The following is a 17,095-nucleotide window of genomic DNA, read 5'->3' as shown; positions in this document are numbered from 1 at the left end:
GCTGGAAAGGCTCACAGCTTACAGTCTAAAAGACACAATACCAAAGGAAAAATGAATGAGGAAGGAAGAGAAAAATGAGGAAATTCAGGCATCAATTCTTAAGGTTACATTGTAGCTCTTATAATGACCAGCTGAGATGGAAACAATTCAGGGAGAAGAGGGGTCTGTCTCTCAGCAGACAATCAAATGGCCCTCCTATATTTACCTCTGCTACAGTCTGATGGAATAGACTTCATTGTTTTTGACTGTATTTGGGTAGGAGAATCAGGCCGTGATACTTGAAATGTTACTGAAAATAAGAATTATAATGTTTTGTGAACAAGGAGACTAAAGGGGGTATTTATAGTGTGGCTTTCACCGACTTAGCATAAGGCGCATGTCATCAATTTTGTGTGAGAACACAGGTCAAAGTGATGGTTGCAGGGCGGACTAGTAGTTGTGATGCTGATTTTTGCAGAAGGAATTTGACCATCAAGCACCATTTTTTACTAAAGCTTAGTGAAGTCATCTGTTGCAAAATAAAGAGCCAGTCTATTTAGCGAGTCCAATGCTAAACTGATGATACCTGGCTTGTTTATGGAGCAGGGTCCAAATCAAGATAACGTGGTGTGCGCTTGTGCTCTACTGACTGGTAGCAAAGGCAGTGTGGGGTTAAGCTTAACCTTGTCTCAATAAGTCACTCTCCTCTTTCCAGCACCAAACCTCACAACATGTGAGGTCTGTGGCGTCTGCTTCGAGACCCGCAAGGGCCTGTCCAGCCATGCCCGTTCTCACTTACGTCAGCTCGGTGTGGCTGAGTCTGAGAGCAGTGGAGCCCCCATCGACTTACTCTATGAACTGATGAAGCAGAAGGGCAAAGTGGACAGTGGCCCCATCTCTCCAAGTCTTAGCAAAAAATCTGCTTCTCCCAAAGAAGGGACTGCAGGGTCCTCACAGCCGACACTGCTGCCTCCCAACAAAGCTACGGAACGGCCGCAAGAGGCACCTATAAACAAAGCAATCAAATGCCCTCCAGGTTTCACCCCCAAGAATGTTGCCCAGCCAGGATCTCCCATACTCAAGAAAGTGACACCTGCTCTGCCTGGTTCTCCTCTGCCAAAGACCCCCGAAGACAAAAGCCCCAAGCTACCGCTGAGCCCTCTGCAGAGTTCTCCTAAAGCACAGTGGTCACAACCGGAGGAAGAAGGCCCCTTAAATCTAAGTGAGTCTGTTTGATGCTGATCCTGCTTGTGAACAGGAGAGCTGGCTTGCAGTTTGCTGCTGCAGGGAGCTCTTGTGTTTCACATTACCTTGTAGCGTGAAACAGTGTAGGGCTGCCCACCCCAAGGCACATTTTACACCTATTGGCTCTGCACAGGCTGCTTGCTTCATTCGCACATACGGCATCTTGCATACACCACAATAAAGGAAGGGCATAGAGGACTTATTGCATAAGTTTGATCTCCTGCAAAAGTGTCCCTTCCTATTTCTTGAACAACTGATGAACTTTCTTTCACTGTGATCCTTTAGTGTTGTCCCGAAGGGTTTCTTCCCTTCTCTGAGCTGGGTGAGCAGGAGTTTTTAAAAATTATTATTCCTAGGCACCTTTTTAGTAAATCTCTTTTCCCAAAAGCGGACGTTTCCTCAACTGGCTCTTCCCCAAAACCCATCTCTAAGAGGGTCAGTCATATTTATTTTATTCATTGGATGGGCCACAAAGCCTTCCCATGTGTCTTTTTGATTTGTGCCTGGAGATTTTTAAACTCACTAGTGAAAGTAGGGATGTTTATCTCTTGAAGGGAGAACAACTATAGACACTATATGTTTCTTTCCAAAGCTCTGAGTGAAACTTTTTTCAGAAGAAAAGACTGAGAGACCCTCTGAGATCTTCTGCATAGCTGTTCATTTAAAACCAAAATTCTTAGCAATCTTTCAGAATAAAGAGTGAGGAATTTAGTGCTCTCAGGACCTAATTAAAAGCAATTTCTGCTGCATCTGAGTCATTGCTTCCCCTGTTGTACATTATCTGTTTGCCCTTCTTCTCAGGGCCTATAGTAAGGCTTGTGGACTTGCAGCTGATGTTGGAGTTTGGAGACTAACATAATCTATGCTTCTTTTGGGCTATAATATTCAACAGTGTTTTCTATTAAAGCTGGCAGAAATGGCACAAGCCACCCAGTATCCCTGCTTCAGTCTTGTACAGTGTTCTCTTGCATTGGAAGGAAATAATAGAAAATCAGCACTACTTCTGCCATTTCAGTCCTTTTTAAAAGCCGTTTTGCAGCTGTTGCTGGCGAAGGAGTAGTGAGTTCTCACTTGGTGTGATGAGGCAGAGGTAAGGAGAATCGTAAAGAGAGGGGAATTTTCTGGTGCGCTTGGCTCAAGGTACCAAGGCCAGTCCTATCTGGGGGTGGGGAAAGCTAACAGTGCACAAGGTGTGGTATCGTCTATTGATCCAGCAGCAACAAAGTCTTCAGCATTAGTTATAAGGAAGTGTTGGATGACATCCTGACCTGTCCACCCCACAACTGAGTTCCTGCTTCTTTCATGAGGGAACCTTCAATTTAAAAGCCCCTTTTCCAAGTCCCGTTTGCCTTCTTCTCTAACTGCATTGTCATGGGCCGCAGATTCTTAACATAATATTGTGGTGTCAGTTGAGCACTGGAGTCCTTAGATATGTTGTGATTCTTCCTCAAGCATACAATTGAAAAACAGTTGCTGAGAAAGTCAACACCATTTATACAGCTGCTTCCCATTCCCATTTTGAGGTGCAATCCATTCCTAAACATAACTCTTTGCCCCAGGCATTGATATTTTACCTGCACTTCATATTTTTGAAATTGCTGCGAGAATCTTTGTTTTTATTGTTCTTTGCTTTTATTGTTTTTTGCTTTTAGGCTCTGCCTTGGCTGATAAGATTTTGAACTGTTTCATCCGGTCAGTTGTATATGAAAGTGGAGGTTTATAACCAACAAACTTTGCAATTTTCTAGATAGCTTACATGACTTCTTTGAGCATTCCTGGGAATTTGAATTTGCTTGTGACGGAAATTGGCATAAATCTTCATGAACTAAAATAAATTCTTAAAGTGGCAGTTCTGCCCTCATTGAGTAATAACAGCTGTCAATTCTGGGTTCAACCCATTTCTTCCTAATGGCTTATACCACATGCTGCTGGACTTTGTAAGAGTCATAGCACTGAAAACATCACTGCTGTCCATCTTTATTTTGAAATCAAACCCAAAGCTTAATAGCGGATTGAAGAAGCCTCATGGACCTTACAGGCATGAGAAACAATTACAGTTTGGAAACTGTTGTATTTAACATTGTGCCATTGTTGAGGATGACCATTTACATTAAGATTCTTCAGTCTGAAGGATTGAAATGGTAGGCAAAAATGCAAATGCTTTGGACCTCTTAAATTGACGGTTTAATTTTTTAAGTCACTCTTTCTGTTTGCCACATTGCTTTTCCAGCATGAACCCAGCTGGCAGCCTGAAGTGTTGCTCAGTCTGGGACTAGGGCTGTCTGACACTCTGCAGTTTTTGACATTGCTGTTTTCAAAAGTTACTGGTGTCTGAAATGCCTGATGGTTTAAGCTGAGATGGAAAAGGCTTCAGCATCATGTTTTCAGGAAAGAGAGTGTTTGAAAACTTGACCTGGGCCACTAAAAGGAAATCTGGTTAAATGCAAGTCTTTTGAGAGAATTTCTGCTTAACTGTTAAGCCAGCATCAGTGGGTACAGGTGAATAACTTGGCTTTCCTTTAGGGCTGCTTGCTAAATCCTACTAGGAAACCACTTTACCATTTCTGGAGTGTGAAATGGGGCCTTTAGAACAAAAAAAGGAACAAGATCCTTTTCAGGTTGTAACGGGTACTTGAGACACATCCGTTGTGTGATCGTATCTATTGTGATCAATGTGTTCTTTTTTCCGCAGCTGTAGATAGTGACTCGGGCAGAGAAATTGACTGCCAGTTATGTGGTGCCTGGTTTGAAACCAGAAAAGGGCTGTCGAGTCACGCTAGAGCCCACCTGAGACACCTGGGAGTGAGCGATCCAGATGCTAAAGGATCTCCTATTGATGTTTTAAATGATCTCATCAAAAGCGAAGACTTCAAAGGCCGCCCTCCCTCTCTCCTCCATAGCGAGAGAGAAACATTAGGGGAGACTGGGAGCTCTGATGGACCCAGCCCAAAGAGCACAGCTACAGCAGCGCCTGCCACAGGCATGAAACAAGCACACGCACCAAGGCCTTTGGGCAAACAGCCATCTGTACTCTCACCTCACTCCCCTCCACCATCCAAGAAGTTGAAGCCACATGGCCACAGGCTGTCAGCTGCGGCCAGCCTGCAAAGGAAACAGGGTCTTTCTTCCAGTGCGTACTGGGCAGCAGATGCTGAGATGGCTCCACTCAATCTCTGTAGGTTCTATCAGCACTGGCTCCTGTCCCCTCCTCTTCCTCTCCCCCTTCCTAGTCTTGTTTATGTGACATGGAGCTGTACGCTTAGAAATCCAGGCCCCTTGCCATTTCCTGCCACCATGTCCAATAAGCAGCAAAGGGTTGGGGAAGCAAGCATTTTGGCCCACATGCTTTTTCTTGCAAAGCTTTTTCTGAAATGTATAATGCAGCTTTCCCAGCTGGCCTGTGCGTGTGCTGAAGTTAACTCTTCCCTGTCCGGGTATTTTCTTCACGGTTAGATCTTGCTCCAAATGGATGGCATCTCCCTGTCCCAGATAGGAGAAAGCTATATGGTTGCTCTTCAGTTAAGAGTATCACAAGACAAGTGTGGATTCAATCTGATCTGCTGCAGATGGAAGGGGAATTAATTAAGCAGTTTGAAGGGAAGAGTGTGCAATCTTACATAGCCTGAGCCCTTTGGTGGCCATTGGTTTGAAATTGACTGCTGCATTTTTTACAGCACTCATTGGCTTTGTTTAGCGTCAGCAAAATGCTCAGTACTGATATGTTTCTCCATGGCATTTAATGTCTTAGCAGTTACAGAGCAAGGAAGATTGCTTCTGCCAATTACAATTTTACCAGGGCTTTAAAGTGGCACTGCGACCCATTTCAGAGATGGAGGTGACAACTGCCTCAAGGTGGTGGGATTCCAGCTATTTCCCTCCCTCAGTGCAGGGAGAGTAGATGAGACCAGTCAAAGTGTGATCTGCATACTGCTGGCTTTAAAGCTGTTAAATAGCCATGGGCACCCCATATGGAATGGTGTGTTTCACCCCTTTGCACTAGCTGTCCTGCATTACCTAAAGGAGGCTGCATGGCTCAAGCTTACGGTGGCAAATACAGAGCACTTGGTGGTTCTTCCCCTGACACACATTGGGAAATGAGTCTTCTCTGAACTTCCTGACAGAGAGAATTAAGGCATTGAATTCTGGGACGGGAAAAGGTATTCAGCATTTCTCATTGTGGGATTTCCTATTCAGCTGTACAGCAAATGTACTTTCATCCCGACGGGTGGCCCTTCGTTTTGAAGGAGACAGTGGGATCATGGAGAAGAAACTGGCCTTCATGCCCGATTCCTTGCACGCACATGATCATCTTCCTTTGAAAGCTTGATCAGGGTGCGAAGGAAAGCACACAGCTTCTGGTATACCTCCTCGCTAATCTCATGACATAGGACCAGCCATTCTCAGCATTTTTTATAATTTGGCAGCACCTGCTCTTCACTGTCTCCTGTCATGTATCCAGTGTCCCCTGCTCTGACCACATCCTACCCCAGCTTTCATGCTTCACAGGAATTGTTGGTGGTTTATTTTTTTTATTTTTTTCCCCTTTGGCCAATCTTGTTAAGGTATCAGCTTTGTCTTGTGTGAATTCCTTGTGCTATGTGCCTGCTTCATACTGCCTTGTAAGGGAATAACCTAGTTGGTGTCCACGTCACATCCTGCTCCCTGCCCAATCCCTTTTTCAGCCTCTGTAATGGCCTGTCTCTCCTTTCCTCTTTCTCCTCAGCCTCTGGAGCAGAACCTGTGCGGGATATCAGGTGTGAGTTCTGCGGTGAATATTTTGAGAACCGGAAAGGGCTCTCCAGCCATGCCAGGTCGCACCTCCGCCAGATGGGGGTAACTGAGTGGTATGTGAATGGCTCTCCCATCGACACCCTCCGAGAAATCCTAAAAAGGCGAGCTCAGCCTCGGACCAGTACCTCCAACTCCCCAGCACAGGGTCAGAAATCACTTGCTCTGTCTGTTCTTGGAGGCTCCCTGGAGTCACGCGGTCCAGGGGAGAGCCATGTGCCTCCCATGCCTAAGAAGGCACAGCAGCCAGGGAGCCCTTTGGGGCACTCTCCTACCTCTTCTCCCCCAACTGCTAGAAAAATCTTCCCTGGCCTTTCTTCTCCCTCTTTGCACAAGAAACTGAAACAAGATCAGCTGCGTATGGAAATCAAGCGGGAAATGATGTCTGGGGGACTTCATAATGATTCACATCTATCTGATAGAGCTTGGTCACCACGAGAGGAGATGTCCCCACTCAATCTCTGTAAGTGTTAGCAACAGGGGCTGTATGCATAAGCCTTTGGTGATGGGCAAAAATCATGTTGGAATGGGTGTGAAAGTGAAGAATTGGGAATTAGGGCTACATGATTTTTTTTCTCAGTAAACGGTGCTGCTGCCTAGTAATCAAGATCTCAGGTAGCATCAGCTTTATGCTCATGCATTCCTGCCTGAGATTCTGAGAGCTTGTGACCATGTTGTATGGATTCCTTGTAAGATTGTAATTAGCAATTGGCCTTAGTACAGTGAGAAACTTTCTGTGTTTCCTGATTGGCAAAATAAATGCAAATATTCAGATACTCCTGTCTCCAAATGTGCAGTCACTCTAGACCTAACAGAGTGCTGAGAAGCATGCTAGCTTCGGGCATGAAGGACCCAGACCTGGAACCTGTTCAGCCTTTAAATTAAATGGGTGGCTTATCAGATATAAGTGAGATAAGTAGTTCATTTTGTCTGTCTGTTTTGAAAAGCACTGCAGAAATAAATAAGAAGGTTGTGAGAGGTGCATGACTGGTTGCTAATTACTTGCCTTTGAGTGTAAAGCATTCTCTGTGCATGTTGATTTGTCTTTTGCAGCCTCTCGTGCTGACCCCGTGCGGGATATTCGGTGTGAGTTTTGTGGTGAGTTTTTTGAGAACCGGAAGGGGCTCTCCAGCCATGCCAGATCTCACTTGCGCCAGATGGGAGTAACTGAGTGGTCAGTCAATGGCTCCCCCATTGACACGCTGCGAGAAATCATAAAGAAAAAGAACAAGCCGTGCTTGATCAAGAAAGAGCCAAACACAATGAGCATTGAGCTTCCGCAGCCCATGGGGGAGGATGGAGCTGATCCTAAATCCCCTGGGAAAATGCTGCAGCCCATGGCCTTGTCCCCGCTGGGCGGGAGGACTGGGAAACCACACCTTGGTCGGGAGGTTAGTCTATCACCACTCAAGTCACCAGAGGGCTTCTTGGCACCACTCTCCACTAAGCGCCCGCTGCCAGATGAGCGGCTGAGCAGCCACAGTGAAGTGAAGCAGAAAACCTACATCCAGACGGAATTGCCATTCAAAGCCAAGCATGTGCATGACAAGCCCACTCATACATGTAAGTGCAACCCCAGAATGGGGGAAGGGATAAGGTTGGGATCCTGATAAACCTCGGTATTCTATTTCAGGGCTTTCCCTTATGAAATTGAGTTGCTTTCAGGCTTGTTGGGGGTGGGAGGGTAGAAGCAACAGTGTACATATGGACCTTATATAAAAGGTATTCCACTACAGCCTTTAGAAAAACCTTTTGATGCGAGGCAGCGTCCTGATAGGTAGGGTTTTTTTTAACATGTAGTGGGCTTAGAGTTAGCCAACAACCCTGGCGTAGTACGTTGCCTCTTCTCCTTCCCTGGTATCAGCTAGCCTTTATGCATCCTCTGGCTGGTAGAGAGTTATTTCATTATCTTTAGGGATTCAAACATTGGGCAAATCAGTAAATGGTGTAAACTTCCATGTCTTCAGCCATATGGCCAAAGTGGGCAAAGGTATGCATCTTGCCTATTTATGGGCAAAGGATTCTGGGGTTTGGTTTACTTGACTTGTGGACTACAGGTGATGGCAGTGCTTAGAAGTTTCAAAGTGGGCTTTTCAGGCTGTTGGTATCGATCCCTGAGGATCCTTTGTGGGGAAATAAGAGTAGTGCCATGGAGCAAATAAGTCCTGGTACTCCACACTTGAACTGTTACTGCTTAAGTCCTTTACTGAAGGTTTTGCTCAGTCTAGCTCCCTGCCATTTCTGCTCCCAGCCACCGAAGCCTGCTGTGAACTGTGTGGCCTCTACTTTGAGAACCGCAAGGCGCTGGCCAGCCATGCTCGTGCGCACCTCAGGCAGTTTGGAGTGACTGAATGGTGTGTGAACGGCTCCCCAATCGAGACTTTGAGTGAGTGGATCAAGCATCGTCCCCAGAAAGCCGGGGCCTATCGCAGCTACATCCAAGGTGGGCGGCCCTTCACCAAAAAGTTCCGCAATGCATCTCACGTGCGCGACAACGATGCTTCTGGGAAGAGGGCTCCCCTGAGCCTGCAGGCAGGCAGCCCTCCACTGGCGAACAGAAGCCTCGGTGGGGAGATAGTGCCCAGTGAGCCTAGCAAAGCTGTGGATGGTGGCAGTGGCAGTGGCGGCAATGGGGGTGATCGACCTGCAGTCACGTCACCTCTGTCGCTGGTAAAGATGGAGGAGCATCAGCAGCATAACATAAACAGTGAGTCATTTCTTTTTCAACACAGGGCCCATCTGGGTACAAGGCTTTCTGGGCAGTCGGGAGGCCTTCTTGAGGCGGCGGCTGTATCTTCCTGGGGGGTAGGAGTGGTGGCAGTGAATGTTCAGGCACCAATCTAATTTCTCAGGGTTCCCAAATTATTCATTGGCCCCAATGCTTTGGGTAGCTTCAGCTAAGGGCCTCAGAGAAATTCCTCAACAGACTGGCATGTAAAGATCTTAGTCATGGGGAGATGCTTAGCATGACAATGCTATTCCTGTAGCTTCCCCACTCTCCCGCATGACTTCTAGACTTTCTCCTGCCCCACCTTTCTTTTTTTCATAAAAATGTTTTCACAAAGTTCCTTTTTCATTCCAAATACAGCACAGCCAATGCTGTTTCTATATCCCAACATCCTTTCCGAAACAAATTCCCCCCCTGTTTACTAGAGTTTGAACGGAGGCAGGCCAAGCCCGTTGAGGCTCCTCCACCTCGAGAAGAGGAGATTGCTGATCTGCAGCAGAAGGTTGAAGAGGTCCGCCAGCCACCTCCCAGAGTGAGACCTGTGCCCTCCTTGGTTCCTAGGCCACCACAGACCTCCTTGGTGAAGTTTGTGGGCAACATCTACACGCTGAAGTGCAGGTTTGTGCCATTGTTCCATTTTGCTAATCCCCTTTTCTGCAGTGAAATTTGAATGGCTTTATAGTGTGAGCAGTTTGCTCTTAAACCTGTTATAGGCAACAATCTTCTTGTACCAGGCCTCTTGGAGGCAGGGCAAGAGATGGGCCGGCAACCTCAATTCCCACACACCCCTTTCCCACATTCTACTTTTGGAGGGTTTCCCTATGAGCTTCGAGATGAGCAAATCTTCAGCTTGGTTCAAATAGACTTTTGTGTTCTCTTTGTGCAGGTTCTGCGAAGTGGAGTTCCAGGGGCCCCTCTCCATCCAAGAGGAGTGGGTGCGGCACCTCCAGCGCCACATCTTGGAGACTAACTTCTCCAAGGCCGATGCTTTGCGAAGTGGGACCGATGTGCCTGCGGCACCACCTGTAGCCGAGGCCCAGTAGCAAAGCTCGTAGGAAGCACCAGCATTCCAGGGTTTCTCTCTTACCTTTCCAAATGAACAAGATAAATGGTTATCAGAACGGGGGTGAAAGCAGTATTTGACACCCCCCACCCCCACCCCGTGCTCCACAGCTTTGCCCGCCTGTAGACTTAACTTGGATTTTGGGTGGGGCGGAGAGTTCGCAGGAACAGTCCCAGAGTTTGAGCACTAAATTAACAATGCTGTTTTTAATGGAGATGCTCCTTATTGATGGAAATGGTATTCCAAAATGGAGCTCGCTTTTATCTGCACAAAAGTAAAACGGAAATTTTCTTGTCCTTCAAGTGAATGCAGGTTTCTCCAAAGACACACACTTGTTACAGGGAGGAAACATGGACTTGCTCTGTTGCAGTTCAGGCTGTGAGAGATGTGGTGGTGAGAATTGTGAATATGAGGTTCTAGTGAAAGTTGTGAACATGAGGATTTGTTTGAGGTCAGACACAAGCAAGTTGGGAGGGTAGACACAGAGCACTTTGTTCTGTGGGGAAAGCTGTTGATTCTGTATGTGACTCTAGAGTTAATGTATGTTTGACTCCTTAGGTGACAAGTCTTTAGTTTCTGTAGACGTTGGATCCTGTTGTGCATGTTCACGTTCCCTAACTGTGTAATGGAGGGCCTCAGTCCCACCTGCATTGAAGGGGAAATCATGGACTCTTTGACCCATATACATTTCCCCTTTCCATAACTTCCCAATGTCACCTGGTTATCCCCATCTGTTTCATGTGGGACCCTGTAGGGAATTCAGCTCTGCCACATTATGGCAATGAGAGTTTGGCAAAGGAATATGGATTTTTCCTGTCTTTCGCCTTGGGCTGAAGAAAGGGTAATGATGTCCCATAGATAACCTCTGCCTGAAATCAGGGATGACATGTCCTTCTGGACAAGCAAGTCCTTTCCAAGGGTACCTGAAGAGTTTGGACTTCTTGCGGGTGGAGGGGCCTCTATGTTTCTCCTTTTTTAGCAAGAACTTGGTGCAGTTCCCAAACCAGCAACAGTAGGTCCTACTGGAATTTCTGCTTCCCTGTTATTTCTCACTGTTGCTGTCCTCGTCTCTCTTCATAGAACCTCAACTTTTTAAACTCTAGTTTTGTGTAGAAATAACAAGCATTCGTTTTTATTTGGATCCCAGGCTGAGCCGAGTCTGGAGGCAAATTACCTTTTAACTTTTTCAATGGGCATATTCTGGTTATTACTGTACCTAGGAATATGTATATTAGATTAAACCTGTTCTGGAAACAAAAGGAGAATCCTGAGTGTGTGCTTTTCTGGTTGTATACTTACATGGAAGGTGGAGAATGTGTTGTGGTTTCTATAGAGAGGTGTCCCAAGAGCTGCCAGTGGATGTGGAAGCTGTTTCCTGGAGAAACCTTAGGCTCTATCACTCCAGGATAAACTGAAACTAGCAGACTCACTGTCTTGGTAAGGTGTACTTTAAAAGTGTATTGGTGTATAAGCTTTTTTAAAAAATTGCTTTAATTTTCCCGATGTTGAATGTATTTCCCACATCTCACCTCGTCTCTGGCAATACAGTCTGAGACCCAACCCATACAGGACTTACATAGAACAGGTACTGAAATCCTTGTATCAAAGTGTGTCATCACTGTTGCGGGCGCCTATTCTCCCCTGTACAACTTCTTCCTCTGTTTCTGATTTTTAAAACCATTTCTTTTTATTTGCTTTGGTCTCCCATAGCAGGCTGAGCAGCAGTCATGTTATGAAACCAAAGTCACAACTCTAATCTTTTTTTTATTCAGCACCTATAATACAGAAGAATGTCCCAGCACAAGACAGTGTAACTGCATCACCATTTGTCGCACTGGGTTCCTCTTAGACCAAAGCAGGGGTTTAAACCTTGATTTCAGTCCAGGCATTCAGTATAAAGGTATGTGGAAATCCTGCAGCACAGAATGATGCATTGGTGAGCAAATTCCTCACCATATATAACTGGGCCAGTTTCCAGAGCAGGGACTAATATGACAATATAGTTCCAAATATTACATAACTCCCTGTGCTAAGAGCTGCCTTCCCAAAACTGTGTGTGGAGGGTGTTATTACACCTGTCACTACTTTAAATTAAGGGGTAGCAATAGCACCATAGCTTTCCAGCTAGCTTCATTCTGACTGTCCTGAAAAATGGAAGGAGAAGTGAGTAGCACAGTGTGTCTTGCATGCAACCATCCCTATTGCTTTCTTTTAATCAAAGGCCATGAAGGATGCATGCATGGTTGATTCTGCCTTGTTTCCATTCCCTCTCCCATCTGAGATGTGTTCTTCCTTAGCATCATATCTGATTGAAAAGTATTCCATAAGAGTGGTAGCAGGGAAATGCTGCTTGGCAGCTACCATGTGCCAAATACTATCCATGTTCCCCCTGTCTGTTAACTTACCAGGAAAGCATTACACCTCTGCTTTTCATTGTACAGTGGTTTTCACTTTTAAGTGCATTAAAGGCAACTGAAAGCACCTAGCTTAAATAATTGGCTGCTTGGTTCAAATCAATATGTATAATCCAGCTCTCCCCTTAGGATTGTCAGAGTGCTGCAGTGCCCTTGGTCACCCCAACAGACAGATTCACCTCTAAGGCAGTCTAGTGACAGTGTCCATTAGCCATCTTGTCTCCTGACCAGGCTGCGTAGTACACCTGTCTCCTCCACCTCCTCCTGATCTGAGATACCGTCCCTCCTGCATACAACTCCTGATCCTAAATATTGTGAAATTTATTCAGAGTTCCCTCTATGATTGGACCTTTGTGTGTTAAGTTCATGTCTCATCTCAAGTCACTTAGCCTTCCTTCAAGTTCTTCATTGTCATTCACTTCCAACTCTGAGCCTTACCTTCAGCATTGTAGCCTCAGGCCTCCCTGTTCCTCAGATTTCTTGTATCTTGGGACTTCTGCTACCACCTGTCCCCAAGGGAGGTTCTACTCTCCTCCAAACTGACAACATCCCCCTTCCTCACAGAAGTAGCAATGCAAGCTGTTTGGTTCCTTGAACAACTTGAATTGTATGCTGCCACATTAACCCAACCAATTAATGCCAGAGGTTTCACTGTCTAAAGCACAATACAATCAGTTTGGTTAAGCAGTTGCAGTATTTTTAATCTACTGATAGGTTCCCCAGTAAATTGGTTAGCAGACTGTAAGGGGAAAAGCGATACTTTTAATAATTAGCTTAGAACTGCAGGCAGCAAGCACCATTTTATAAGAAGTATTCTCCCTTATGACCAGAAAGAATGCTTCTTTTAAGATGTTTGATATCATGAATGTGTGCATCATCTTTAAAACAAAGCATGCCTTTTGCTTCAGGGATATTGTTTTTACAAATATGCAAATTTTCATTAATTGATTTAATCAAGTAAAACTTGTATAGCCAATTAGTTTACATTTATTTAATTGGGTTGCATTTGCAACTTTGGAATCTTTCAGATTGATTCCTCCCTTTTGCCAGTACTCTTGATATTCTTTTTTTGGAGTTGTGCCAACTACGTGTTCCTTTGAAAGGGCCTGCCTCACTAATAAAGTTTGATGTTCCAGTAGGAAAAGATCTTATTCCTGTTAGAGGGTGGGGTTTTTTGGTAATTATTATACAAGCTGGCCTTTATTATGTTTGTTCCAGGAGGCATTGCATTCAGCCTTTTATCAAATTATCTGTAGATGGGAATAAAACTCTTGAATGCCTTATCTTAAAGGGGGAAAGCCCATAAATTATGCAGATTTAAATAGCTGAGAAGGGAGATCACAGGGAAATATGGAATTTTCTGTGAGACAGTTCAGGACCACATTTTTTTCTGAAAAGGCTGAGTCTGCACTACTTACAGGTGTGGGGGGCAGAGAAGTTACAGCATTATGTTTGTTTAGCCAGGGAGCATTATGCTCATTCTGTCCCTGCAATCAGATATTGATATAGCCTGTTTCAGACCATTTCCGATGGGTCTTTAATAACAATTTCACCCTCAATTGCACCGTAAAATGTTGGACATGATGTTTCCATTTTCTCCAATCTTCAAACAAAGGAACAGACATAGGAAACTGACTTAGACTGAGACCATCTAGCTCAGTAGTGTTGTCTACCAGGAGAAACTTGGAACCTTTTGCAGGCAAAGCAGATACTCTACCACAAGCTAACGTTGTGATACGAATGTTGTGTTTTTTCTTGTTAAATGAAGTAAAAACAAGGGTGTTAACTGAGGTAGAGTAGTAGTTAATGCTGCATTGTGGCATGGTAGGAGACAATGTTAATATCACACTCTAGCAACTTACATGATTAGCTATACTTGGAAATCAAACTCCTTAATGAGTCTGTGGCAAGGTCTTGGTTTTTTGCTAAGGAAATCTGAGAATATCCCTTCCCTGTTGTCCTGATGGAGATAAAGATCTTCAGTGAGCCTTAGCTTAAGCCCTCTTCAACACTAAAGGACCCACATACTCAAGAGGCTCTGCTCTTCTTTGGGTGCAGGAAATTTCATCAAGGATGCCAGACTCCTGGAACAGTAGAGTACTTCACCTGAGAGAAAAATTCCTTGTAGGCTGAAGCTAGAGGCTCGTAGACACAATACTGTACAAATTTCTGCTATAATCTACATTAATGGAATAAAATATGAACATAAACCAAGGGACTAGGAATGACTTGCTTGGTCTCCTCCACTGGAGTCAGGCCATTATGGCATTTGCAGCAGCTCTGAGACCCTGCAGGAGAAAGATGAAACAAAAACCTGTTCATACTAACGGAGCCACGAGGCAGGAGGTCTTGCAACAGCTTAAACATAGGCCAATTTGTTTTTAAAGCTTTAGGAATTACTATTTTCTTCAGCATACCAAGGACAATAGAAAGGCTGAGTGAATGAAATAGTTTCAAACAATTTAAGGCTATTCATAAATTTGTTAGTTCACTGTTGATACTTGGCTGTACAGAAGAGGATGAAGTTGGGTTTTGTAGAAAAGAGTTGAAATTGGCACAGCCTACTAAAATACAAGGTAAAGGTGCTAGCATGCATGATTAGAATTGTGTTCCAGCAGTGGTGCCAATCTAGTAATGTAAAACAAATATCAGAGTCTAGGCCGAAAGGATTAAAGTCAGGAAATCTGCCCTTAGAGAAAGCCACCAGTAGACTGATAATGTAAGTAAAGCAGGATTTTGTTTAGAAACAAAATACCAGTATCTGAGAGATTGCTTCATACTATGGATCAAGCCTAGAGCATACTCAGAAGTTTAGGATCATAAGCAGGGCAACAGCTCAAATCATGCCATGCCAACTAATGGATTCTTGGAAAGTCATGATCTAGAGTTTGTTACTTACCCAGGGCTGCTTAATAGTGCCTACAAAAGTGCCTTGCTATGAGTATTAGCATCATGTGGTAGATGTTTTATTCTTGTCCTCAGCATTATTCTGTATGTGCAAGCTGGTGCGAATGAGACACTGGTAAAAATCTATCTATTCAATTTGTCCTTTTTTAATAACAAGTGACTGTAAGCAGAATAACTATTTTTCCCTGTGGAAACATTCATAAATCAAATTGCGCCATCAAGCAGTTATCCACTTTGTAGCTTAATCTTTTGTCAGTTCCTCTATTCTGACCTTCTGGTGTCCAATTTTTGAGTTTATGAAGCAAACCTAGTAACTATATTTTGAATGTCTAATCCAAGAAGCTGAGATGGTTCCAGTACTAGCTATGAAACACCAAGCATTTTCAAATAGGGTGACAAAAAGGAACCCTCTCTGGTTTAGCTAAGTCCATAGCATTTTAGCTTTAGATGTTTATTAGCAATTGGAAATCCAGCTGTTATGCAAATATAACTTTTAATTATCAAATATTTATGGGTTAGAATCATAGAGTTAGAGGAGACTATCTCTGTTCTTCATATTTCTCTGAAAATTAAAAAGCTGACACTTTGCCAAGGGCTTATGTTCAAGATAAAGTACAGTACTGATTGACTAGGTGTTGGTTCTAATTCAGAATAATCGGACATGGTGTAATATACATTATCAAAGGTGATAAGTGTTCAAAACACTTGGTTTCAGTAATGTGGTAATCTTGCAAGATAGGCTGATATTCATATATTACAACTGTAGCTCTGAGGTGAAGCAAGAGCCAAGGAGTGAATTTATGGCTGAGGTGAGAAACAACTGTGATATTGCAGCTTGCCGCTCACGGCTTCAGGCAACTCACTTTCCATTTGAATCTTGTTCAAACCAGAATCTCTCTTCAAATGGTTTCTCTTCTAGAAAAGAATACTGCATTGCAGCAACCATAACTTAAAAGTGTAATGAGATGGTGGCAAGAGGACTTTTACCTAACCTCTGATACCATCCTTCATGGAAGAAACTGCCCAAGCATTGCCTATATTCAAGGTTTGGTATTCTGAACCTCATCAGTGAAGAAGCACCAGCTTCCACGCTGGTTTGCATAGCTTTGGGTATTGGTTTGCATAGCTCTGTTTTTACCACCTTTTCAGCAACTTTAGCCCTGCCTTCACATCCCGTTAGTGTATGTCAGTTAGGTCCAGTTTGATACGATGCAGGTGGTTGCACTGGCTCCACCAGTTGCATTGGCGGGATGTCAAGTCATTATTATTTTGTGTGGGTGAGAGGGAAATCTAACCTGATCTTTCTTTATTTCTATTTAGAAGAAACCGTTTATGTGCTCGATCGTACACTGATGTTTTTCACTGAGAGGAGCACAATTGCTACATCAAACTTTACATTTGGGGAAGCAGGCTACACCATGGTGTTGTGCCCCTCTTTGCTCTGCCCCCCTCATAAGGGATACGCCGCCATAGCAGTTCAGGCAACTGACACTCGAGCTGTCCTGCCCCCTCGGTATTTAAATTCCGATGCCGCAGCTTGAAGACGTGGGGAGGGGAGACTATTAATAACAAGGCGCTGCAAAATGGTAGTCGTTGTGCCTCCTGAGCTTCCGTAGCCCGTCAGATTCGGAAGAAGTTGAATTCCTTCCAGTTTATCTCGTTGATTATTCCCCCGCCCTCAGTCACCCCCCTCCCCCGCGAGATAGAGACGAACTAAGCTTCTCTCTCTCTGACCAATAGGAGCAGCTGGTTGGTCCCGCCTCCTGAAAGGTGCGCAACAAGAGAAAGCGGACGCGCTGCATACTTGGGGACAACGAGTACAAATTAGTGCCCGCCGTTGCGCCGCTCCTCATGAGTGATAACCGCTTAGACCCAATGACCTCTTGGAAATCTCTAGCCGGTGCTGTTATTCGCTGACGGAACATGATTGGCATCCGCAATTGCCTTATAGGTTAACCGAAGTGGTTCTGA

General features: G+C 44.6%; 1 protein-coding gene and 1 long non-coding RNA gene across 11 annotated transcripts in view; one reads left to right on the top strand and one right to left on the bottom strand.

The window, feature by feature from the left end:
• WIZ (WIZ zinc finger) overlaps window positions 1-11,068 on the top strand; it is a 65,538-nt gene extending 54,470 nt beyond the window's left edge. For 6 of the 10 annotated variants that reach the window (XM_081184434.1, XM_081184433.1, XM_081184432.1 and 3 more), the window contains exons 7-13: window positions 695-1,201; window positions 3,917-4,399; window positions 5,948-6,475; window positions 7,066-7,575; window positions 8,264-8,719; window positions 9,166-9,358; window positions 9,627-11,068. In XM_081184434.1, the coding sequence (XP_081040560.1) occupies window positions 695-1,201; window positions 3,917-4,399; window positions 5,948-6,475; window positions 7,066-7,575; window positions 8,264-8,719; window positions 9,166-9,358; window positions 9,627-9,783 (2,834 nt within the window). In that variant the 3' untranslated portion in view covers window positions 9,784-11,068. Of the gene's footprint in view, window positions 1-694; window positions 1,202-3,916; window positions 4,400-5,947; window positions 6,476-7,065; window positions 7,576-8,235; window positions 8,720-9,165; window positions 9,359-9,626 lie in introns of those variants that run through there. The other 4 variants (XM_081184438.1, XM_081184437.1, XM_081184440.1 and 1 more) reach the window with 4 other exon arrangements.
• A 2,662-nt stretch (window positions 11,069-13,730) lies between these two features.
• Window positions 13,731-17,022, bottom strand: LOC308581811. Its single transcript, XR_014005300.1, has 2 exons — window positions 15,117-17,022; window positions 13,731-14,505 (listed from the first exon to the last, which is right to left on the bottom strand). It is a non-coding gene; the product is annotated as an uncharacterized lncRNA (long non-coding RNA).
• Between the last annotated feature and the right edge of the window lie 73 nt (window positions 17,023-17,095).

Source organism: Podarcis bocagei (assembly GCF_964188305.1).
Source record: "Podarcis bocagei genome assembly, chromosome: 2".
Taxonomy (NCBI): domain Eukaryota; kingdom Metazoa; phylum Chordata; class Lepidosauria; order Squamata; family Lacertidae; genus Podarcis; species Podarcis bocagei.
Note: the sequence above shows the minus strand (reverse complement) of the source record. Positions and strands in the feature narration are given on the sequence as shown.